Here is a 22,772-nt window from a genome sequence, read left to right on the forward strand (position 1 = left end):
AGCTGTTCACAGCCGATGATCCCAGCATACTTGCTGCCGCCTTCAAACCCACCTGCAGCCTCACTCTGCCATGGCCTGTAGTCGCCGCCTTCTGACCTGGCCAGGGTGCCCATTCTCCGTGACCACAGAGATCCTCCAGCTGCTCAGATCCCATCCAAGACATCACTGCTTCCTCGTGCAGGGTTCCTGCGGCCCTCCGACCTTCACGGGCTGTCTCTCTGACCTGCCCCTTGCTCGTTCCCGGCTTTAAGGGGCCTGGGAGCTCTGCCCGCCACCCCCCGCCCCGCCCCCGCTGAGTGAAGTTCTCTGCCCTTCTCTTCCACAGCTCTTGCAATCTCAGGATGTGAAGGAAGATGCCGTCCTGTGCTGCTCAATGGAGGTAAGCAGTGCGGCTCAGACGCCTCCCCCCTCAGACCCTGTGTCCCTCTCGCCTTAACAGTTATGGGGACAGAAGGACGGTTGGAGGCGTCCACAAGTCCCAGGCAAGGATGTATCGAGCTGGGCTGTGGGGTATGGCTTCCTGAGTGCACATGGACTTCTGCTGGAGGTGACAGAACTGCTGGTCCTCTGGAGGGAAGGATGGAGTGCTGGCATCGTCCACTTTCCTTCTGCCCCCTGCCAGACCCCCTCCCCCTTGCCCAGGCACACCATACCAATGACTTACAAGATTCCAGGTGATGCCTCACCCCCAGATATTTCCCTTGTCTTTGGTGATGTGGGGTTTGGGGGTAGATGCTGAGGCTGGAACCCCCGAGGCTGGCACTGTCCACTTAGAAGCAGCCCCCTTGGGAGGGCTCCCTCCTTTTCCCAAGGTGCAGCTGCTGCTCTCCGGGCTCTTCCTTCAGACACCTGTCTCTGGCCCAGTCCCAGGGGCAAAGCTGTGCCCTCAAGAAGCAGCCCAGGGACATTCAGCGGGCAGGGCGGTAAGGAGATGGGCTTCAAGGGCCCCCCCCACCAGGGCATGAGCACACCTGTCCGGTGGCCTGTGCCTGGCCTCCAAGGCCACTTCCAAGGAGCTCGGGTGTCAGAGTGCCAGGAGCCCAGACAGTAGCCTCACATCTATGGGATGTGAGGTCACCCCCTCCATGGGGCTTCAGGTGCCAGAGATAGGAGAGGAGGAGAAAGCATGGTCTCTGCCTTCAGACAGCGTGTGGTCTGGCGAGGGACAGAGATTTCTCTCACACGCACGCACACACACACTCGCACGTGCACACACAGAGTGGATGGGACAGTGTACAGAGTAAATAGGGATACAGAGCATGCATCCCTGAGGAATTAAGAGAGAGAGGTCAGGGTGGCCCTGAGGGGTTAAGGAGGCTTTTGTGACGAGGGCAGAGCCTAGAAAAATGGGTGGGCTGAGGGTGGGGGTGGGGTAGAGACGGGGACCCAGATCATAGGGAGAGGAGCTGCAGGGGCTGCCGGCTGAGGGTACCCTCAGCCAGATCGAGGCTCCTCCTCCCCGTGGGGGCTTTTCAAGGTGAGCGGGGGCCTCTCTTGGGGGCTGGCCCTCTGGCTGGCCTTCTGCCCCAGTTCATGTTTCTCTCCTCCCCTTTGTATCACAAGTGTGGGCAGGGGTCAGTTCTGGGCTGGGGAGGTGGGATTGAGGGCAGGGGAGAAGGGAAGAGAGGAAAAGGAGACCTCACCCCTGCTCTCGGGTTCCTCATGGACACATGCAGGCAATAATGACTAAGCTTGTTCCCGAGAGACATCCTAGCAAGTGAAAATTAACACGATGCCACCTGATCACCTTTGAAGGAAGCTGGTCACACAGCCATTGAGCTTGTGGGTGGTAGTCAAGGAAGGCTTCCTGTAGGAGGGGAGGCAAGTGGATAAAGGGAGAAGCGGCATGTTCCTGGTGAAGACTCTTTTCAGCCCTGGGCAGTGGGCGATATTCTGGTCCCTCTTATTCCTCCGGCATATTGGGTGTTAAATGTGGGCTCTCAAATCAGCTCTTTCCACCCTTTCCTCTTCCTGTCCTGCCCCCCACCCCAACCCCCGTGGCCCAGGCCTGCACATTCCTAAAGTAGCCCAGCTATTTCCCATCGCTGCCCCCAGCCCCCCAACCAAGGTGGGTCTGGAGCCCTTTCGGGGCCCCACTCACATCCTAACCTCACTTCTCTGCCCGCAGCTGCAGAGCACAGGACGGCTGCTGGAGGAGCAGTTGCCTGAGATGATGGCCGAGCTCCTGGCCAGTGCCCGTGACAAGATGCTGTGCCCCTCGGAGTCGATGCTGACACGGTCCCTGCTCCTGGAGGTCATCGAGCTCCACGCCAACAGCTGGAACCCTCTGACGCCCCCCATCACGCAGTACTACAACAGAACCATCCAGAAACTGACAGCCTGACAGCCAGGGTGCCTGGCGGGCGGCCCACGGGCAGCTGGGGCCCTGGTGCACAGGGCCAGATGGACAGGCGGGAGGACAGGGGTGGCCCTGGTGGGAGAAAGAAATGGGGAGGAAGGCGAGCAGAGCCGGCGGCCAGTCTGGAGCCAGACTGGGCAGGGATCAAATCCCTAGGAGGAGCGCCCCCAATCCGAGCCCCCAGCCCGAGCATGCGGCAGCTCACACCACACCAGTAAGGGAAGCATGTTTCTTCTTCATGGTGGCCGGGTCCTCCCCCTCCTCACTCCCGCTCCTCCCACCTCCTCCCATCCAACGCTTCCCCCGCCGGGCTGTGTGCGAGGGGTTCATCTCTGTGACTCCTCAGAGGCCTTGGCAGCCCGCACGCCGGGGTACAGCGTGGGTCAGAAAAGACCTCAGAAGGCTGAAAAAGTGGGTCGGAGACGGGCTTGCATTGTTCCCGCAGGCTGTCAGCCGCAGTCGCCAACTGGCAGCAGGCGACGTGTAGCAGATGTCCGGGAGGACAAAGGCAGGCACGGTCCCCACCAGCCGCCTGTAATTGACGGCCTTTGTCCACACGGGGCCGAGCCAGGGACAGAGGCGTCCTCCTCTAACCTTCACGCTCCACCCTCCTAACTCCCAATCCCCTTCCTTTAGCCCCCAAGCTTCAGGCCCAGGGAGCCAGGAGCCGGGAGAGGAGATGGAGTTTGGTTCTACTTGCACTCTTTTGTTTTATTGTTTTATTTTTTTCAGAAGTCAGCTGCTTTGAAGTCCCCTCTTTCAATGAAAAGGGCCGGCGAGGTGATCACACAGTCAGCACCGCAAAGACCCCCTGATTAGTGAGAGATCAAACCCGGCCCCCTCTGGAAGGAGTCTAGCCACAGACAGCTTGCCAGTAGCCAATTAGGGTAATTGGAAACTTCTGCCCCGGCAGGGGTCCCCGCTGGAACCCTGTGCTCCTTAGCCCCTGGCTTCCAGTACCTCTCTGCTCTCTCATTCCGGCTTTGCTCCCTCAAAGGGCTGATACTGTCACCACTGGGAGAGCATTAAACCCGTCCTGGCCCGGGGCCTCGCGATGAATGAGGCTGGCAAATTAAAACCAAAACATTAGGTGATGCTTCACCGCTCCACACAGACTAGTCCCAAGCTCTCCCTGGGGGAAGACTGGGGGTGAGGGGGCTGCCTGGCTCCCCAGGACTTAGCATTGAGCTAAGTGGTCTGTGTCGGTGCCCTAGCCCAGCCCCCCCACAGCCACAGTCTGTGCCCCAGGAGGGCTCTGGGCCCTGCAGCCCCAGGGCTGTCAAGAAAGGGTACATTTATTGAGTCATGAGCAGGACCGTCAGGGGACCCAGCAAGCAACAGGGGTGGTGGGGGGTGGAGACAAGGCTGGGGATTCTTGCAGGGGGTGCCGCGTCCTGGGAGCAGACCGTTCTCTGATGCTAGAGAGGAGGGTGCAGATCCGGCCCTGGGGGCTGACTGTGGGTTGTCTCGGGCATCTGCACAGCCCATCCCCTAGTCTGGAGCCCACATTTCGATGAGCCCCTGGAAAGCAACCTCAGAGCCCAGCAGCTTCCTCATGTGCTCCTTTGTTGAGGCCAGTCCCTCCCTGGGCCACCTTGGAGGCCCCTGGCTGCCTGGTCCGGTCAGGCTGGAGGAAATTTCCTTTTGTTGACTCAAGCCTGGGAAAGCAGGCAGCCGGGGTGGGGAGGAGCTTCCTCGGCACTCCCTGGGTTTCCTCATCAGCTGCCACCTGCCTGCCAGCCCCAGGATGGGAGCCTGTGCCAGTCCCCAAAAAGAGCCTGTTGGAGACGAGGTGTGGGGGCGCAGCTGTACCTGGAACGGGTCAGTAGCCTCTACCGTGGGGCCTGTGCTGCCCCTGGCCTCTGCCTGCCCCCTCCCCAGCCCCTTCCTCCGAGCTCTCTACAACTTCTCCTTCCTGCCTTTTCCATCTCGGCCTGCACCTTTAGCTCAGCCTGGGGCCCAAGGACACCAGAGGTACCACAGGAGGCCTTGAGGGAAGAGCCAGGTGGATGTTAGTGTGCTTGGAGAGCGCACCAGGGAAATCATAGTCCGGAAGAGTGAGGCAGCCCAGCCCCAGCCGGGCAAGCAGCTGCTACCTGGCAGCCCTCAGAGAGCCGTACGTGGACGGGAATGTTCCCTGCTTCCCTCACGTGCTGTGTTTGTGTGCGTGTGTGTGTGTGTGCATGTGTGTGCGTGAGCATCTACCGAGAACGAAGCAGGGCCCTGGAAGGAGAAAGAGGCCTAGGAGTGAGGGTGCCAGTGGAGGAGGCAGGGGAGTGGGCTCTCCCACCCTTCCCTTGGACTCAGAGAGCTAGCTTCACAAAGGGGCCCCAGACACCATGCACTCGGGGGGGCTGACGCTCCCTGGAAGGCCAAGCGAGGAGCATCGCTAGCACTGGGAGGGGGCCTAATGACCTTCCTCCTGACAGCCTTCCTCGGTGGTCTTGCCTCAGGGCTAACCCCTCCTTGACTGTTAGGACCAGAGCGGGAAGAAGTGAGATATAAATATGTATACATATATAAATATATTTTTAATTACGTGTCGTGTCACCGTGGCTCCAGACATATGGTTTATCCCATTGCTTGAAAGCGTTTCCTGGCCAATCCGAATAACCATTTAAGCTGTTTTTCTAAATGCAGGTTGCTGCTACTTTTTCAGACATGGAAGGAAAACGTTTAAAAAAAAATTTTTTTTTTAAAGGAAATAACAGTAAAGCCTAAAGTCTGAGGCTCTGAGGCAGCTTCCCACGGGAGACGACTCAGACAGGAACTGGGGGACAGATGCGGGTGCCCTCAGACCCCTGCCGCCTCTCCCGGCTAGGCCCCCCGCTTAGTGAGGGCGGCTGTATCCAAGCTGACCTCTGAATGTATTTGATGGGAGGCTAAACTGGGTATTGCATTTCTAAGGCTTGCGCTGTTTCCCCACTCGCCGGTGGCTTCCTTGGCACACTGAGGAGGCCAAGTCCAGCCATCCGTGTGGAGCCTGTCTCGGTCTCTCCTCCTGCCCGTCAAGACCAGGTAGTCACTGTTTCCCTCCCAGGCAGCCGGCCTGCTCGCCACAGTCCTGCTCCCTGGCCTCGTGGCTTTGCCTAAGCTCGGGGACCGCAGCCCCAAGAAGGCCCCCCTGGACAAGGCGGGAGCCCCACCCAGCATCCTCCACGGGAGTGCGCACCCCCAAACCCACTTTCGTCTGCTCGTCCTTCCTTAGCCAGTCTGTACACCTTTACAGTTTGGGGAATGTCCTGTCCATCCATGTAAATGTAAATGTTAGCTGAGTCGGTATTTATTCTGATTTTTATTTTATTTTATTTTCTCTGAGGGAGGGGGAGGGGGTGTGGGAAATGTACCACTGATCACGCCCTGGGCAGCTGCAGGGCGGGGGGGGGGGCCCAGACGGCCGGGCCGCCGCAGGAGCAGCCCCGCGGGGCCGCCCAGACGCCAAGTCCCCGTCTCTTATCTGGCATCAGAAGCTGGCCAGTGTTCCTCGTCCGACAGACTCTCCAGCCTGGCCTGCCCTGCCCGTGGAGCCCTGTCCCTCAGCTGCCGGCGCTCTGTTGGGAAACCTCAGGCTGGGCCTTTGAGGACACAGATCAGAGAGAAGGCAACTTTCCTCTGCTCGGGACACTTGCACAGAAGGGCTGCCCGCCTGGCCCGAGCCAGCTGGGAGCCTGGCCACGGGTCCTACCTCCCCAGAGCAGCAGGGCCTGGGGCTTCCCGCCAAAGCTGCAGCGGAATCCTGCTCACTCGACCGCCTTCCTTCCCTCAGTATGTCCTGCTTTCCAGCTGAACCCAAACTACAAGTGGGTTTAAAAAATAAACCACACCAAAAACAAAAATGCCCTGAGTCTGTGTTCTTTGTGATTCTGGCAAAGGGAATCTCTCCCAAAGGCTTTTGTGCCTCAGCAGGTGCGGGCAGGAACCTCGGAGGAGCCCCTGCCCAGGTGATGAGCTGATGAGATTCCCCACGGCGGGGCCGGAGCAGGCGCCTGGCGCCTGGGAAAGACGGGGAGGGGTGGTCCAGGAGAACGTGCGTGAAGGAGACATATGTCCCTCCCCTAAGCTGGGGAACTCGGCCTGTCCAAGATGGGGAGGTTAAGCCAGTTTTGCACAAAATGACTTTTCCACTAAAAATTTGGTTTGCTGCACATTTAACCACCCCATTCCCCAAAACTGCCCCTTCCATGAAAAAGTCACTGTGACATTTAGCAATGACTCATTCTAAGAAAACTGAGACCTGGGCCTAGCAGCTTCTAAAATTCAGCAGCAAGTGGCTGTCCAATCCTTGTGGGTCAAATCAGTCTTTCATAAAAGGGACCCAAAGAGCCCCAGTGATTTATTTTCCTGTGATGACATGTTCCTTGTTTTGCACAATCCCTTCCACGGCAAGACATTAGGGACACCGCCTCTTGGTAACAGGTCCCCCTTGGGAGTCTTTCTGGATAGAACTTGCCAGGCTTTCGGCTGCTCAGGACGGCGACCAGCACATCCACCCCTTCATACATCCCTACTCTGGCCAAGATGGCAGCCGGGCCAGCCCAGGAGCCCTGGGAAGGCTGGACCCTGCCCATTACTGAGTCACAGGTCACAGACTGGCAGAGGGAGATAACATTTTAATTAAACCACTGACATTTGTCAAGCTGAAGTGTTTTACAGAAATGCAAAGGGGTAGAAGCAGAAAGCACAGGTCAAAATGAAAGTTACTGGATGGCGGGAGACAGGACAGGGAAGGAGAAATTTTATCAAACATTTTTCACCAAAAGGGAGAGGAGATGTTTCTGGGTGATTTAGCTCTAGTGCCGTAAGGTTTTAAACGACTGAAAACTGTGAAACACATGCTCCAAAAAATAAAAGTTTCAATTCTGCATTTCACCACCGTCTCTGCTGACATGGGTTATGTGTCCTGCTAAAGGGTGAGTTTCATTTGTACTGGGGTCTGAAGGAGGGAGAGACAGAAGACTATTCTGGGTGAACGAACTAGAACACACACACACACACACACACACACACACACACATACCCCTGACCTGTAGCTGAGAGGGAAAGTGGTCATGTGTGAGCATCGAAGGTCTCTGTTCCCACAGTCCCTTCAGGGCCACCCGTACACCGTCTCAGGTGGTTCAGCGAAGCCAGCAGATGAGCACTGTTGATTCCTATCTTACAGAGGAGAAAATGAAATCTCAGAGAGGTGCCACAACTGACCCAGAGCCAAAGGCCGGTCCATGGAAGAGTCAGGGGCTGGCACGAGAGCCGTGTGCCCCTTCCTCCAGCCCAGAGAGCCAGTGTGTCCTCCGCGGCCTCTCGGCTCTAACCGCTGTAAGCACGGCCCCAGGGAGCCGGCCCGTCTCACCAGCCAGACAGAAGGAGCAGCCAGCTGCCCTCTGAGGCAGCCATGGCAGGCTACACGGTCTTCCCTCTGCATCGATGGAAAAGAGGAGCGTGATGAAACACCCTAAATCAAAGGCTCTCGGAGGGGTGGGGAGGAAAGGGAGCCGTGTTGCCAAGTTTGGTGCTGCTCTGTAAAAGGATCTGTTGTAACTTGTGCAGACTGGTCGGATTTCCTCCACGCCAGTGGCCCTCAAGGTGGGCAGAAGTTGAGGGAGACCATCCCGGGGGGCATATCAAGAGGTGGGTCAAGATCAGAATTGCCTGGGAAATTTTTCAAACTATGTGCTGAGAGAGGACACACAGAGACACCACAGTTTTCGGAATTCTGGTGTTAGGGAGCCCCTCTTCTTACTAGGGGGTACACATGGGCCACACCCTTTGGGGGGTGTGAGAGAAGGATGCGTGAGCCCCCCCCAACTCCAGGAACCTAGCACACGATGACCACAGAGCAGAGTCTCAGGAATGCAGAGGTAACATGCAGAGACAGCGGGCCATGTCGCTGCACTCCTCATCTCGATTTGCAATATCGGGACCTGTCACCCGAGCTGAGGGGAGACTGGCCAGCACATCTGCCACGGGGGAAGGGGCTCCGGGACAGTACTTGACTGTGGACAGAGTACTTACTTGGACCCTGGGCCCTATTTTGACTCTCTCGGGCCCTAGGCCCTTGTATGCCTTCATAGGCTCTTTCTCCTTAACATAACATAAAAACTGTGCCTTATGACAATATTGATATACAGACAAATACATTGCTATTCCTTATTAAAACATTTTTTTCAACCTAAAAGTTCATGCCTTCATTCTGATTTTAAAAGAGCTGAAAACATTTTACGGGCCCCTAAAAGCATCACGGACCCTGGGCACTGTGCCTGGCGCATCCGTCGGTCCTGCGTGGACATCTCATCTGAGCCAGAAATCTCACCTTCCCCTGCTGCCCACCTGGTTTCAGCACGAGCCCTGGCAGAGGAGAGTGGGCAGGGGTGGCCCAGAGGGCCGCTTACCCTGTCACCTTCCCAGGAAGCAGTTGGCCGATTTTAGAAGCAGAAGCGGTAGCTGCTTCTGCCCCAGACTGGCTACCAGCCAGGCAGCCCGGGGTGTGAGGCCAGCAGCTGTGTTTGCCTGGACAAGAAGACTCTGGCCCAGAGAGCCCAGCCCGGCACACAGCGCCGGCTCCTTCCCCGAGCTGCTCACACACATTCCCTGGTCACAGTCTCACCAGAGGAAGTAAACACAAGTCTTAAACCCATTTTACATCTGGGGAAACATGTTCAGAGAACCATGGCATCTGCTTGAATGGTGCTCCGTACTTTTCAAATATATGATGCTGTTTGAGTTTCACTATTGCCCTGGCAGGTGACAGACATTTTTTACTCAATTTTTCTTTCCTTTTTTTTTTTTTTTTTTTTTTGCTGGGGGATGGGGTAAGTAATTGGGTTTATTTATTTACGTTTAAATGGAGGTGCTGGGGATTGAACCCAGGACCTTGCGCATGCTAAGCACTCACTCTACCACTGAACTCTACCCTCCCCTCCTTTTTCACTTAGTTTTAAAGACAGAAGAAACAGGCTCAGGGAAGCAGTGGCAAACCCATATGACCAGCAGGCACAAGGGCCAGGCCTTGAATTGCTACCTTCTTAGTCCTGAGAGGGACCAGGTAGGCATGCGTGGGGATCAGGCTAAGGACTCAGATTCCTGACCTCCAGTTCCTGGGGGCCTGAGTCCCCTCACCCTACAGTGTCCCCCAGCTCTAATCAGCCCCGCGGCTCCCAGGGACAAGCTGGGGCTCAGGTTAGGGACCTTGGCCCCCATGGTGACCGAGCAGAAGGTACAGGGACACAGCCCTCAAAGGTACACAAATGGGTGGGAAAGAGGCTCGCGACCTGGTGTGTAACAAGTCCTTTTCTTGTTTAACCAGGGCCAGGAGCAGGCTCCGCCATGGGCTGGGCTCCAAGGAGGAGAAGGACCAGGGCCGGGGGAGGGGTGGGAACGCCCGAGGCACGTGGCAGGGGGAGAAAGAGCGCTTGGGGTCTGTGTCCATGAACTATGCCCTGCATCTCTGCACCTAACTGTGTAACTACCAAGCTTACGCAGGCAGCTGCGGGGCTTACGACATGCGTGTTCACTGCTCTTGCGTACAGATCTGCAGGGGGGTCGGGGTTTGGATGATCTCATCTGGATAGCAGGGGACCCCAGCCCAGTCTCTGGCCCATGGACAGTGGCTGGAGTTTCAAGCACACACCTCCTCCAAGAAGTTCTCCGTGACTGCTTCCCTAGGTGGGGTTACAGGTGCCCCTCCGGTTCCCGCAGCTCCCACAGGTGCTTCTCCCATGGCCGAGCTTGTTGCGTGTGACCACTGTTGTTCAGGGGCCGAAGCCCACTAACTGAGCTCGACCTCGTCCCCTCTGCATCTCCAGCACCGAGCCCAGGACCTGGCCCAAGCAGGCGCTGCACAAGCATGTGGAGGCTAAACCAGTGAACGGTGATGCTGAGGTCACGGTAATAAGTGACAGAGCCCTGGGGAGGGAAGAGCTGGGCTGTGCCTTAAGCCAGGTCTTGGAGGTGGGGCACCCAGAGCAGCGGAGGGGTGGGGGCTTCACGGGGGACAGGGGCGTTCAGCAAGGAGGACTGGGGGTGTCCCCAGGGCCCTGGGGTCTACCAGTCCAGAGAGCCTGCTGGTGGGGGACTGCTGTGCTGTGGGGGGCAGGCCAGAGGCACGGTGAGCACAGACCTGGCCTTTGTGCAAGTGAGAAGGTGCCCTTCCTCCGTCGGGGGCCCCCAGCCCTGCCTTGTGAGCTGCCTGGACCCCCTCAGCCGGGCCCCTTGGGTAGGACACAGCTGCGCACTGCCCACGAGAATCTCTGCGGTTTGCGGGGTGTATGAGGGGCTCTGTGTGGGGAGGGTGAGTGTGTACGTGCACCTGATGTGTGTGAATCTGTGCTGCAGGTTCTAAATCTCCCTGGCTGGTTGTCCTGTGAGCAATGAGGGGTGGGAAGCAGAGGTGTGAGGGTCCCGCTTCCCAGAACAGGAAACACGGGGTGTCCTTCAGAGGCGGTCACGGTGGCTTGCACTCTGCTCCCTGGGAACGGGGTTGGCACGGATCCTGCAAGATGCTTAGGATAGGCTGCCGGCCCCGGTGGGCAGGCCACAAGTGGGCCTTCCTTCCCTCGGCTTACTCCTTAGTTGATGAGGGGAGAGGTCTGCACAGAAAGGAGGAAGCCAAGGACTCCTGAGAAAGGAGGAGAATGTTCCCCAGGGAGTCAGTACCTGGTCACCAAAACCGCGGCTCAGGGAGACCCAGCAGAGGTCTGACTATCATCGCAGGAGGTACCGCCCAGGGAGGAGGTCTGACTTGTCTGAGGAAGGGGCGCTCCGACCCAGCCACAGAAAAATGCCTGCTTCCACCCCAGAACGCCGTGGTCCTTGTGAACTGGACACGGCCAGGGGGAAGCCACCGGGGCCGTGGCTCCCCTGCGTGAGCTGGAATCCCCTACCTGCCTCCCGCTGCCCGGTCAGACACTGGGAGGGAGTCCTCGCTAGAAACGGGGTCTTGGAGAGCAAACTGCAGGATGTGAGTCTTCGTCTCCCCCCGTGAAGCTAAGAACTGGGCCGCAAGGGACAGGGAGCTTCTGCTTTCGGATTTCTGAGCCTGGCCTCGTGCTGGAGCTGGGCTCATGGAGTCCTGGAAGGCCGTCTGTGGCTCTGGGTGTCTGTGGGAGCTGGTATCCTTAGCTGACGTTGCCGGGGAGAAAATGCCACTCCAAAAAATCTCTGCTGAAAACGGCATGGGATCTAAAGGTGACAGCTTGCTCTTCATTCCCTGGTCAAACTGCACCAGGAATATTGCATTTTCCTTTGGGAACTTAGTTTTATGAGGCACACGGCCCAGGATGGGGAGCAGGCCAGGAGGGGCTGGTGCTCAGTGACCAAGGGGAGGCCGCAGGAGTCGTGGACGTTCTGTCTGAGCACACACTGGGTGGGCACACCTGTCCTCCAAAGTCAGACATGCCATCTTGGGAAAGAAAAAAAGGGGGGGAACTGGACACTGAGAGTGTGCTGTGGACACCCAGATCCAAGGACACTCTGGGGACCTGCAGACTGTGCGGCAGGGTGACTGAGGGTCAACACGGGGCCCCAAGCTCCCCGCACACACACTGGACATCTTCCAACAGGACCTGGGGCCCCCTGTGGACACTGTGGTGTTTCCTGTCAGAACAGGGATTAGGAAAAACCCACAGATCCCTTTCACTCTGAGGTTCTTTAAGGTGAGCAGGGCCTCTGGGGAAACTTCCCTTCCAGGAACCGCGCTTGCCCTCAGTCCCTGGAAATTACCTAATCCTTCCTCACTCCTCACTCTCCTCCCTCCAAATACTCCAGGCTATCAGGATGTGGAGGGGAATTTAGAGCCCACCCTCCCATTTTATAGCTGAAGAAACTGAGGCCCTTACAGAAAAGGGGCTTGCCCCAGGTGACAGTGGTACCCAAAATTCATGGGCATGTGTTGAACCAGGCACCCAGCTGAGCGCTTCCCAGCATCCCACTACCACACCTGAGGGGCCTGTCTCCACGTGACCCAGACTGAGAGAGGGTAATTTGCCCCAGGTCCCACCGTTAGAAAGAGGAGGGGCAGCATTCTAACAGGATCCCCACTGCCTCCAAAGCCCTTGGTGGTGACCCTGAATCTCAGACCTCAGTGTCTCATACACCCAGCGATAAAATCAGGTAAGTCCACTGAGGAATGCAGACCGTGCCTCTCAGTGATGTCTGCCCGGGTAAGTCTAGTGAGGCTGGCAAGCCACTCAGTGTCACTGAGCCTTTGTTTCCTCTACTGAAAATGAGGATACTGAGATTTACCTTCCGTCCTGTTGGAAGATTTGGATTAAAAGTGCCTGTTGGGGATTAACAGACACACATTACTATTTATAAAATAGATGAACACCAAAGACCTACTGTACAGCACAGGGCACTATATTCAATTTTCTATAATAACATATAATGAAAAAGAATCTGAAAAGAAAAAAATATATGTGTATGTATATGTACAACTGAATCACTTCGCTGTACACCTGAAACGAACATTGTAAATCAACTTTGCCTCTACTAAAAAAACATTGTTTTTAAGTGCCTGTCTTCGGAGACCTTCACAAATGACAGTTGTCTTTCCCCTTGACCCCTCGGCTCTCCAGCATCACTGGCAGGTGGCTCTTCTTCTGGGTACAGAGTGTGCACTATAGCATGTCCCCTGGGTGGGGTGTGGCTGTTAAAGTTGGAACTTTGGGTGTTTGCCTTGCCATCCCCACTGAGGCACCGAGCGGTGAGCTGAGCTGTCACCCACACATCACTCTCTCCCAAGCATCCATCAGCTGAACTTGAGTACCTACTGGGTGCAAGACACACAAGAGAGACCCACTCCTATACCCTTGCCTGCACAGTGTCACCAAGCACACAGGACGAGCAGGTGTTCAGACCGACGTGACAACCCACTGTGTGCCAGACCCATGCTGGGACGAGGACACAGCAGAAAACCAGGCCGTGGAGGCTGCTGGCAGAGGAGGCCGGCACATAAAGAAGGAATAGTGTGGGTGACCACACAGAGCTGCACATTCTGATGACGGAGTCATTCATCCCTAGGGATGCAGAGCCCAGAGAGGCAGTGGCCTGGGGACCCAGTCTCCTGGTGTGAGCTGATGGAGGGGCCGACCCAGCACGTGAGGTGGGCCACAGGGTGGGCTCACAGTGTGTAAGCAAGTGCCGGGCGGGGTCAGGTGGATGACAGTTAAAAGCCATGCACAGCTGGGTGGTGGCCAGGCTGTGGGAGGGATGGACCGGCCAGACCGTGTGAAAGGGGGTTGGGTGGGCAGGTAGGAGAAGCCTCCTGCAAAAGCCCCAATGTGCCAGAGAATTAGAGCCTAGGTCTGCGAGGAGTGAATGTAGGAGGGCCGGCCAGGCTGTCACCAGTGAGCAGTGGGGGAGGTTCTCTGCAGGAGAAAACAGGGGAGTCACTGGAGTTTCCTTATCAGAGCAGAAATGAAATTAAGGAAGATTAATCTTCCTTCTGCATGCAGAAAGGATTAAAGGGGAAAAAAAAAAAGGAAAACAGCAAGAAGACCAGTTAATTATGCAGGCGAGAGGCACCTTAATGGGGAAGGGGGACTAAACCAGAATTCTCCGGTTCTGACTGTCACACAAGGCCAGCAGCTGTCCCCATCCCAGGCGCCTGGCATTGTCCAGAATGGAGATGTTGTTACATATACGTTTATTGTCTGTTGTAGCAATTTGCCTCTTCACACAGAAAAACTTCTGTAAATGTATTTTTGGTAGAATTCTCTCCCCAGGGGTTCCTACACGCGCCCGAGTTCTCTCACAGAGGGTCCTGTGTGTCTCCTCTTTTCTCGATGACTCAGGCTCATTTCGACAGCGCTAATTAGTAGACTGGACTGTAATCCTGGGTTACCCTCCGGGGTTATCAAGGTCTATCCAGTCTGCTTTGCTTTGTTAATTACCGCATCTGCCTTTTACAGTTTTTCCGCCTCCTCTCTCGTCATAAAGCTCTTCTCGTTGCTATCAGGTTGCTTGTCATGGCCTGAGAAACTAGACCACCAAACTCGTAAGAACTGTTTGTCGAGTATGAGCAAATAGGCTCTGAGTGAGGGCCCGAGGGATGTTTTTATGAGCAACGAGCGGGAGCTTTGAGGCATTGAATGGATGTTTCAAACAACAATTTCACTCACTCAGAAACCATTTTGGTCCATTTTCCGTCCCCTAGTGCCGTTGAAAGCGGTGGCTTCCCCCAGATACAGAAGGTTTGGCGGACCTAAATTTAAAATTGTGTTGGTTGGTGGGATCTTCTTGACGGCCTGGAAGATTTGATGGGGGTGGATCTCACCCCTGTCCTCCAGGGAGGACAGCTGAGCCCAAGGGCTGGGGCAGGGGGAGGTGGTGCCAGACAGTGAGTCAAAATGAATCTCATGACTGGCCTGGTCACCTTGCCTCAAGGCCACCAGACCTCCCTCCACAAGAGCTGTTGGGAAGGGAGCCAGAGGTCCCTGGGCTGGTGGGAAGAGCACGACACTGGAAGTCAGCAGATCTGAACTCTGGTCCTGGCTCATGCTCACCGGCTGGGTGCCCGCGGAGGCATTGCTTCTTTGGGCCTCAGTTTCTCCATCTGTAAAAGAAGGAAAGGTATATTCATTTGCGACGTATCCTCTGTGTGATTCTTGAATTGTCTTTGCTCAGTAGTGGGATAGGGAGGTAGGGAGGGAAGGAAGACAGGACAGGGAAAGAGAGAGAGAATGAGAAAGAGAGGAGAGACATTCATAGTTGCTCTGCCTGAGCCCGCCTGGGTCCCCAGATTCTTTGATTCCCTTTTGATGCACCCCTTCCCCAATCTAGTTTATACCTACGACCCACCCAGGAAAGTGACTGAATTTCAGATCAGTCAACGAAGAGTCTTCAGGCCTTGGCAGAGGGCCTAATAATAATGACAACCTACAGGTGCCAAGCTCTTTCCGGGAGCAAAGGATCTGGCCACCCAAGAGCTCATCCCATTCACACGGAGGGACTGCATCCCAGGCAGGGGCTCCCTTGGGAGTAAAATCAACATCTTCAGACTCCAGAATCCACAATTCTTTAGGTACTTTTGTCTTTGGCACCTTCCGCCTGTGTTCTGGATCAGTTCCTCTGGCTTCAATCCACTGCTTTCTTTGTCTGGCCCTAAAGGCCCCCAGGCTGCCTACGACAGTCCCTCTGAAGGGAAGTAGCAAGTGGGTCCTGCCACTGTCGTGAATCGTTGAAGGCACTGCCACTTGAGAGGGATCAGGAGGGAAAGCAAAGTGATGGATAGCTGGCTGAGGGCACGATGTCCCCTGACTCCAGCCACTGCCTGGACTGGTTACTCGACATCGGGCCCCTGTCTGCTCTGCTCGCTGGAGCCCCGCGCAGTTTGCAAGCCCCGACCCTTTTCTCCCCGCAGCGACTCCACAGGGCTGGGGCCTGAGCTTGGCGGCTTTCCTGGGCTGCCGCCTTATCGATTATTTAGGGCTCCCTTTTTGCTGGGGATATCAATTTAGCGGGTTCCCGGGATGGCTGTGTTTTAACCTCTCACCCTGGTCTAGACTCCGTCGGCTCCCGCTGTCCCTCGGCCAGAAGGAGATGGAGGGCCCTGGGTCTCTCGGGCAGGCTCTGGAGCCAGCGGATTTCCAGGAACAGATACTGGGATGGCCCGGCGGCTCCACGGCCCGCCAACCTGCCTCCCTCCAAACCGGCCCGGTGAATTATTAAAGATGCAATTTCCTTTCATCCTTCCAGTAAAATAGCTCCCTTTGCCGTGATCCACCGCCTTCCTGTCACTGGCTGGGCAGGGGCCTTGGAAGGACCCTCATTTACCTGACTCCCTCCACATGCCTGGGCCCTCCTAGGAAGCCGAAGAGGGCTGACATCTTCCTAAATGGGTCTAGAGAGCCCAGAAATCTTGGGAAACTGGGTGAAGTGGAGGGGACTTGGAATCGCAGAATATCGGAGTCAGCTGTTCCACAGCTGAAGGAAAAGGAGCCCAGAGAGGGACAGCGTCCAGCCGTGGGCAGCACAGCAAGCCATTGGCAGAGCAGGGGCTGGAGCCCAGGCTCCAGTCTCCCAGCTGAGGGTTTCCCCTTCTCCAGCTCTCCCCCTCGAGATGAGCCCCGACTCCTCTGAGGACAGGGGGCTGGGGTCAAGCTCCTCACTGGATCAACTGGGTGACTGGGTCGAATGGGTCAAGGAGCAGCACTAAGTTACAGCCTCTGCTTGTCACTTGCCATCCAGGCCTCACCCCTGTGCAGCGCGCTAGTCAGGCTCAAACCGTAATCATTACTGCCCTCTTGTCAGTGTTCATCGTTCCGGTCTTTGCAGTTTACTCCTGGTGACCATCGCAGCGGGGCTGGCTAGCCGGCAGCTCTTTGTCACCCTGGCCTAAGCCTGCAGCTGCCGCCTGGTCATGTGCCCAAGGCGCCTGCTCATGGCCTCGCCCCAAATCCGCCTCTGTGAACCCTCCCTGAGTTCCCCCAAAGACACCCAGATGCGTCTACCCCCTCATTGGCTTCATCCAAGCTCTGCTCTGGAAAAAGTGCTTGGGAATGTTCTGGGGTCTCCAGCTGGAGTCGTGTTGTCGGCTAAGACACCACACTGTGTGCCCAGCCCTGAGCCAGGTTCTCTGGCAGCTCCAGATGACCGTGGCCTCTTGGTTCAGGGGTCAAGTTCCCTCGGCCCAGGCAGAGGGAACCCAAAAGGGCCCTTGAGGCCGCCAACTTCCTCCCTAGCTTGGCCTCGGTGTCCGAGGCCAGGCAGCAGCGAGGAGTCAGCCCCCAGGCTCTTCTCCATGAGGAACAGAAAACCTCTTCAGACAAAAGGGGCCTCAGAGGACAGGCAGAAAAGCCTGCTGGAGATAGAAACCCTCCCTGATCCCCTTCATGTGGCAGGAAGGGGTTCCATGGCCTTAGTTAAGATCTTCCTCAGATTCTGCTCTGGGCCCAGGCGTGGGCCATGCCCTTGGCCCCCAGCCGACTCCAGCCAAGGCCCAGCCTGGTTTAGACACCCATGTTTCCCTCACCAGATTCACCACCCTGGAGTTCCTGGTCCCTCTCCCAAACACTCTTTTTTCCCTACAGCTCTGAGAAAGGGAAGAGCAAGTCCAGAGCGGACTCCGACCTCCCCGGCCTCAGGCCTGGACCTTCACCCCCCTGGTGGAGTGCCAGCTGTCCGGGTTGAACACTCACCTCATCCTTGGTATCAGCACCATCCGCACATCTGGCCAACCTCTCCTGGGCACCTCCACACGCCAGGCACCACGGTGGGTCTCTTCATGTCTGCTTCTCATTCAGTTTTGTGAAAGTGACCCTCACAACCACCTGTGCCCATTAACCAGGTCCTTCCCTCCCCTCCTCCCCCAAGCCCGTGACAACCATTAATCTGCTTTCTGTCTATATGCATTTACCTGTTCTGGATATTTCATACAAATGGAATCAAACTACATGTGGGCTTTTGTAACTGGCTCCTTTTACTTAGCATAAAATTTTCAAGGTTCATCCACACTAAGGATGTATCAGGATGTCATTCCTTCTTACGACTGAATATTCCACCGTATGGCTCTACCACAATTTGTTATCCATGCATCAGTGATGATCACTCCCATTGTGCAGATGAGGAAACTGAGGCTCAGAGAAGATAAGTAGTGAGGGTCCCCTCCCTCCTCCTATTTGCTTCTCACAGGCAGGGGCCCCATCTGTACATCCCCCCAACCCGGGCGGGGCTCAGCTCAGGAAGCAAGCTTGATTGCCAGCAGCAAGGGGGCTGCTGTGTGAGGGGCAGTGTGGTGCCGTGGTTAGGGGGCCAGACCCCAAATCCACACTCCCTTGGGCCAAATCCCAGCTCCACCGCTCCCTGGCCATGTGGCGTGATTTTCCGCAAGTCATTTGTCTTCTCTGTGCCTTTGTTTTCTCATCTGTAAAAGGGGGCTGATGATAGTAATATAGTAGCAGCTACTTCAGAAGGCGTTGTAAACATTAAGTGAGTTACTTCTATATACAATCCTAGAAAATGAAAACCAATCTATAGTGACAGAAAGCAGATCAGTGGCTGCCTGGGGTGCCAGGGAAGGGCAGGAGGGAAGATTACGAAGGATTCTGAGGAAACTTTTGGAGTAATGGATTCATTCATTATCTTAAATCTTCATTCATTATCTTAACCGTGATGGTTTCAAGGGTACAATTGGCCCTCTGCACTCGCAGGTGCCACATCTGGGGATTTAATCAACCTGGATCAAAAATATTAGGGAAAAAAATTCCAGAAAAATCCAAAAAGCAAAACCTGAATTTGCCATGAATCAGCAACCATTTACATAGTATTTACATTGTATTTACATAACATTTACATTATATTGGGTATTATAAGTAATCTAGAGATTATTTAAAATATAAAGGAAGACGTGTGTAGGTTATATGCAAATACTACACCATGTTGTAGAAGGGACTGGAGCAATTCAGATTTTGGTAACTGCGAGGGTCCTGGAACCAATCCTCCACGGATACTGAGGGACCAGTGTACATACATGGGTCAAAACTGACCTGCTAGGGCACTTTAATATGTGCAATGTTTTATGTGTCAGCTACACCTAAGTAAAACTCTACAAATATCCCTTGAGTTACTGTGTCAGTCACTCCGCACAGCACAGGGCACAGTGAGAACATGTGAATACCAAGTGCTGGTGTCGGTCTGTCACAGCCCCTGCCATCAGCCCATCAGCCTCCCCCCACCAGGGCTCCCCTTCTCGCTTCATCATTAGCATGTCCGGGTCCCCAGAAGCCCACACAGGCTGTAGACAGCTAACCTTGTGCCTGGCTAACCATGTGTGTACCTGTTATCAAACTCTTGAAATTCTTCCAGAGTACTTGCTAAATTGCCACTCTCCCACCCCCACCCCTCTTACCCCCCATCCCCCCACAGTCCAGTCCCCATCCCGCCCCCGTGGGCACAGCTGCCCACATCTAGTAACTCAGAAGCCCTGCTCCAGCTCACGTCGCGTCAGTCAGTGTCACTGGGTGTGAAATATTTTTTGACACCGTGACCCAGCCACACTGTTGGGGTAATGCTGGCATGTCAGGACCCTCCCAGAGTCCAGGTGTCCAGCAGTGCCACTGTCCCCTCAGCCCAGCCACAGAAGGAACACTTAGCAGCACAGAGAGCATGAAACTCAGAGACCATCCCAGCTGGACCTTGCAGGGGCCGTCCCAGTTGGGCAGAGAACTCAGCTCGATCTCAGCATATGGAAGGTGATGGACAACTCTGAGATGAAGGAATCCTTCCCCTCTCAGATGTGGTGTGACTGGTAAGGCTGGGGGACTAGGGGTCAAGGACCTGGGTCTGGCCTCCATCATAAACAACTTTGGTACCCGAGGCCTGGTTTATTCATTCCAGCTTTGTCCTCACCTACCCACTCTGTGCCAAGAATGGGCACACGGTGAGGAATAAGACAGACATGTAGACATATTCCCCCTCCTTGTGTTGCTTCAAGTCTTCAGAACTCAAGACAGTTAACAAGTAAACACAGAAATAAGTATGTACTTTCATGAGGTGGGCAGGGACTCCGACAAACCCTCTGGAGCATCAGCTTTCTTATCTGTCAAATGGGAATAAATCTAGTTTATGGGCTGATATTTCTAAAGAAAGAAGTAAGACAACCTATGCAAAACACTGAACCCTGAGCCTGGCACGGTGGGGCTCGGTCTATAGAAGATGCGGGTTGTGGGTGGAGCTGGTCACCAGAGAGAAGCAGGCCTGGCTTCCCAGTGCGGCAGACACTTCGCAGACCACCGCCATCTTAACCAGCCAGCCTCGAGGCAGGCTCCGGGCCATGAACATCATTAGGCAGCAGTCAAGCTCCACCTGAGGGCAAGCAGGTGCATAAGGCAGAGGGGAGACTCCATGCAGGTGAGGCCAGACTCTTGAAGGGTCAAACTGAAGCAGTGGACTAGAATTGCATCTCTTCAGGGATGGAGTCTATGGTTCGTGCAGATGTCTGTGAAGGGCCACTGTGAACTACTTTATCTCACAGCATCTTTCCCACCAAAAACAACTGGGGAAAAAATGGATAAAATATATTTTTAAATTTTGTTTGAAGGCACTGAAAAGGTCTGGAGGCCATGATCTTGGAGAGAAGAGAAATCCAGAAAGATGATCTCAACATTTGGCCTTATTTTTCCCCTGAGCAGTAGCTGTGAAATTGAGCATATGAGCAGAAAGTGGAGACTGGGTCTTTGCAATCTAATGGGGTTAGGGGAAAAAGGGGGGCTGGGGTAGAGTTCAAGCCTCTCTTTTAAGCTGGGACCCTTGCAGAGCACATTAGAAATAGATCAGCCTTTACAAAGACTAAAACCCAACTTCAAATAAATTAAATTCCAGGTTGGATTAAGATGAGTTGCCTCTACTCTTGCTCCCTTCCAGAAGCAAGTGTGTACCTTCTCTGGATCTGTCAGAGCCACAGATCATCTCTACAATTTTTCTGTACACAGTGTCTTATAAACACACACAGCCAATAAAGTTTACCAGACATACCATATGAAAAGACCATATGACTGAAATCAAGAGGGGAAAAAAAAAAACAGGTAATAGCAACAGATCTATAAGAGATCCAGATATTGGTATTTAAATTAACAGACTTTAAAATAATTGTGATTAATACCTTCAAAAAGTAAACAAGGTAAAGAATTTAAGTAGAGAACTGGAAACTTTTAAATGTTATCAAATGGAAATTCTAGAAATGAAAAATACAATAATCATAATTAACAATGCAATGAACGGGTTTAACTGCAGTTTGGATGCAGCTCGCAGGGGGTTAGTGAACTGGAGAATAGGCAGTATAAAATATTAAGCCTTGAAGCACAGTAAGAATATTGGATAGAAAATAAAATCAGGGCATAAGAAGAAAATCACTTCTTTAAAAATTCCCTAAATTTACCCCCTTAAACCACACTATACATGGTTTGCACATGCAACGCTCTATAGTGTAGTGGTGTTTGTGCATGTGTGTGTAATGTATGTGATAATGAACAATATGTAATAAATATATATATATAAATTTTACTTATACTATTTAATTTCATAAAAGATAAGAAAGTGGAAGTCTCATTCATTGAATATGAATTCGGTGGACTCCATGGTGTATCAGACTGGAGGAGAGAACAGGGCTTTGGAGCCTGCTGTCCAAATCCTGCCTCTGTCGACTGTGTGTAGACCTTGGCCCAGATCACATAACCTCTCTGACATTGCATTGTCATCCAAAAAAATGGTATAGTGTTGTCGCGAGGATTAAAGGAGATAGTGTATTTGGTACTCAGTGAACACTTAGTGATGGAAGGACAAACTGCTTTGTTTAGGGCAAAAGGAGCTGACTTCTGGCTCTCTCTCCAGCACAGGAGCTGTTCCTCCACTGACGTGTCTTGATTTTAGGTTCCCCACCCCATTGCAGTGGGAAAAAAAAAAAAAACTTTCAGTTCCCCAGCTCACCCTAGAGAAGCATCTGACACATTCATTTACACCTAGTAAGTCATTACTGGAACGTTCCAGAAGGAGCAGTGCAGGGAGGGGGCAACACTTGAACAAGAATGACTCTCTGATGGTGGGACTCCAGGCACAGGCAGGCCCTTTAGGAGAGGCACTTGAGTAGGGGGGTTCGTCCTCATGCTCCTTGACCCCCAACATATGGGTGATCTCCCAACCCTCACTTGTGGCTCTCACCCCACCAACCACTCTGAGCAATCACCTGTCTTCTTTCAGCTCTGCAACCTGCCAATCTCTTTTGCACTTCCAGGCCTTTTTATCTGCTGTTCCTTGTGCCTGGGAGACACTTGTCCACTTCTGCTCATCCTTCAGGTTCTCAGCTCAAATACCACGTCTCAAAGGAGACTTCCCTGGTGGTCCTGTCTTAATCATACCCTCCTTCATGATACTTACTACACTAAGAAGTCACTTTCTTTGTCTATTGTCTTATCTCTTGTCTATAAATTGCCTCTGCTGCTTAAAACAGCCCTGATGGAGCGTTGAGTATTACCATCACTGTTAGTTTGAGACTAGAAGTGTCAACCCTCAGGCATTCATTTACAAAATGCTTATTGAGCACCTCCTCTGTGCCAGGCATGGTGAAGGCGCTGGGAACACAGGATGAACAAAATAGATAAAGTCCCTACATCCAAAAGGGATGCAGAAAGGGAAGGGAGATTTGATGAGGGAGGCACTAAGACCTCTCTGATAAGGTGACATTCAAGCAGAACCTGGAAGGAAAGGATGGTTCTGGCTATGAGGGTTGTGGGGGTGAGGCTTCCAGAGCTGCAGAAAGGGGTAGTTATGCTTGGCAAACTAGGAGGTTCTGCTTGTGTTTATTTGGTTTCCAAAGCAAATTGTCTCTTGCGATTTAATAATACGAATCAAAAGCCTTAAAATATGCATAGCCTTTGACCCACAATTCCACTTAGGAATTTGGCCACAGGAAAAATAACGTATACAT

At 54.0% G+C, this 22,772-nt stretch overlaps 1 protein-coding gene and 1 long non-coding RNA gene across 8 annotated transcripts in view; one reads left to right on the top strand and one right to left on the bottom strand.

Annotated features, from left to right (window-relative positions):
* The window catches only part of CTIF (cap binding complex dependent translation initiation factor), a 282,212-nt gene extending 279,727 nt beyond the window's left edge, over nucleotides 1-2,485 (top strand). For all 7 annotated transcript variants that reach the window (XM_072952320.1, XM_072952326.1, XM_072952323.1 and 4 more), the window contains 2 exons: nucleotides 326-379; nucleotides 2,129-2,485. In XM_072952320.1, coding sequence (XP_072808421.1) covers nucleotides 326-379; nucleotides 2,129-2,344 — 270 coding nt within the window. In that variant the 3' untranslated portion in view covers nucleotides 2,345-2,485. The remainder of the gene's footprint in view (nucleotides 1-325; nucleotides 380-2,128) is intronic.
* Nucleotides 2,486-13,980: 11,495 nt separating this feature from the next.
* On the bottom strand, nucleotides 13,981-19,169 carry LOC140690487 (uncharacterized). The gene is made up of 2 exons (XR_012065796.1): nucleotides 17,491-19,169; nucleotides 13,981-14,906 (listed from the first exon to the last, which is right to left on the bottom strand). It is a non-coding gene; the product is annotated as an uncharacterized lncRNA (long non-coding RNA).
* Between the last annotated feature and the right edge of the window lie 3,603 nt (nucleotides 19,170-22,772).

This window comes from Vicugna pacos, chromosome 30 (assembly GCF_048564905.1).
Source record: "Vicugna pacos chromosome 30, VicPac4, whole genome shotgun sequence".
Taxonomy (NCBI): Eukaryota; Metazoa; Chordata; class Mammalia; order Artiodactyla; family Camelidae; genus Vicugna; species Vicugna pacos.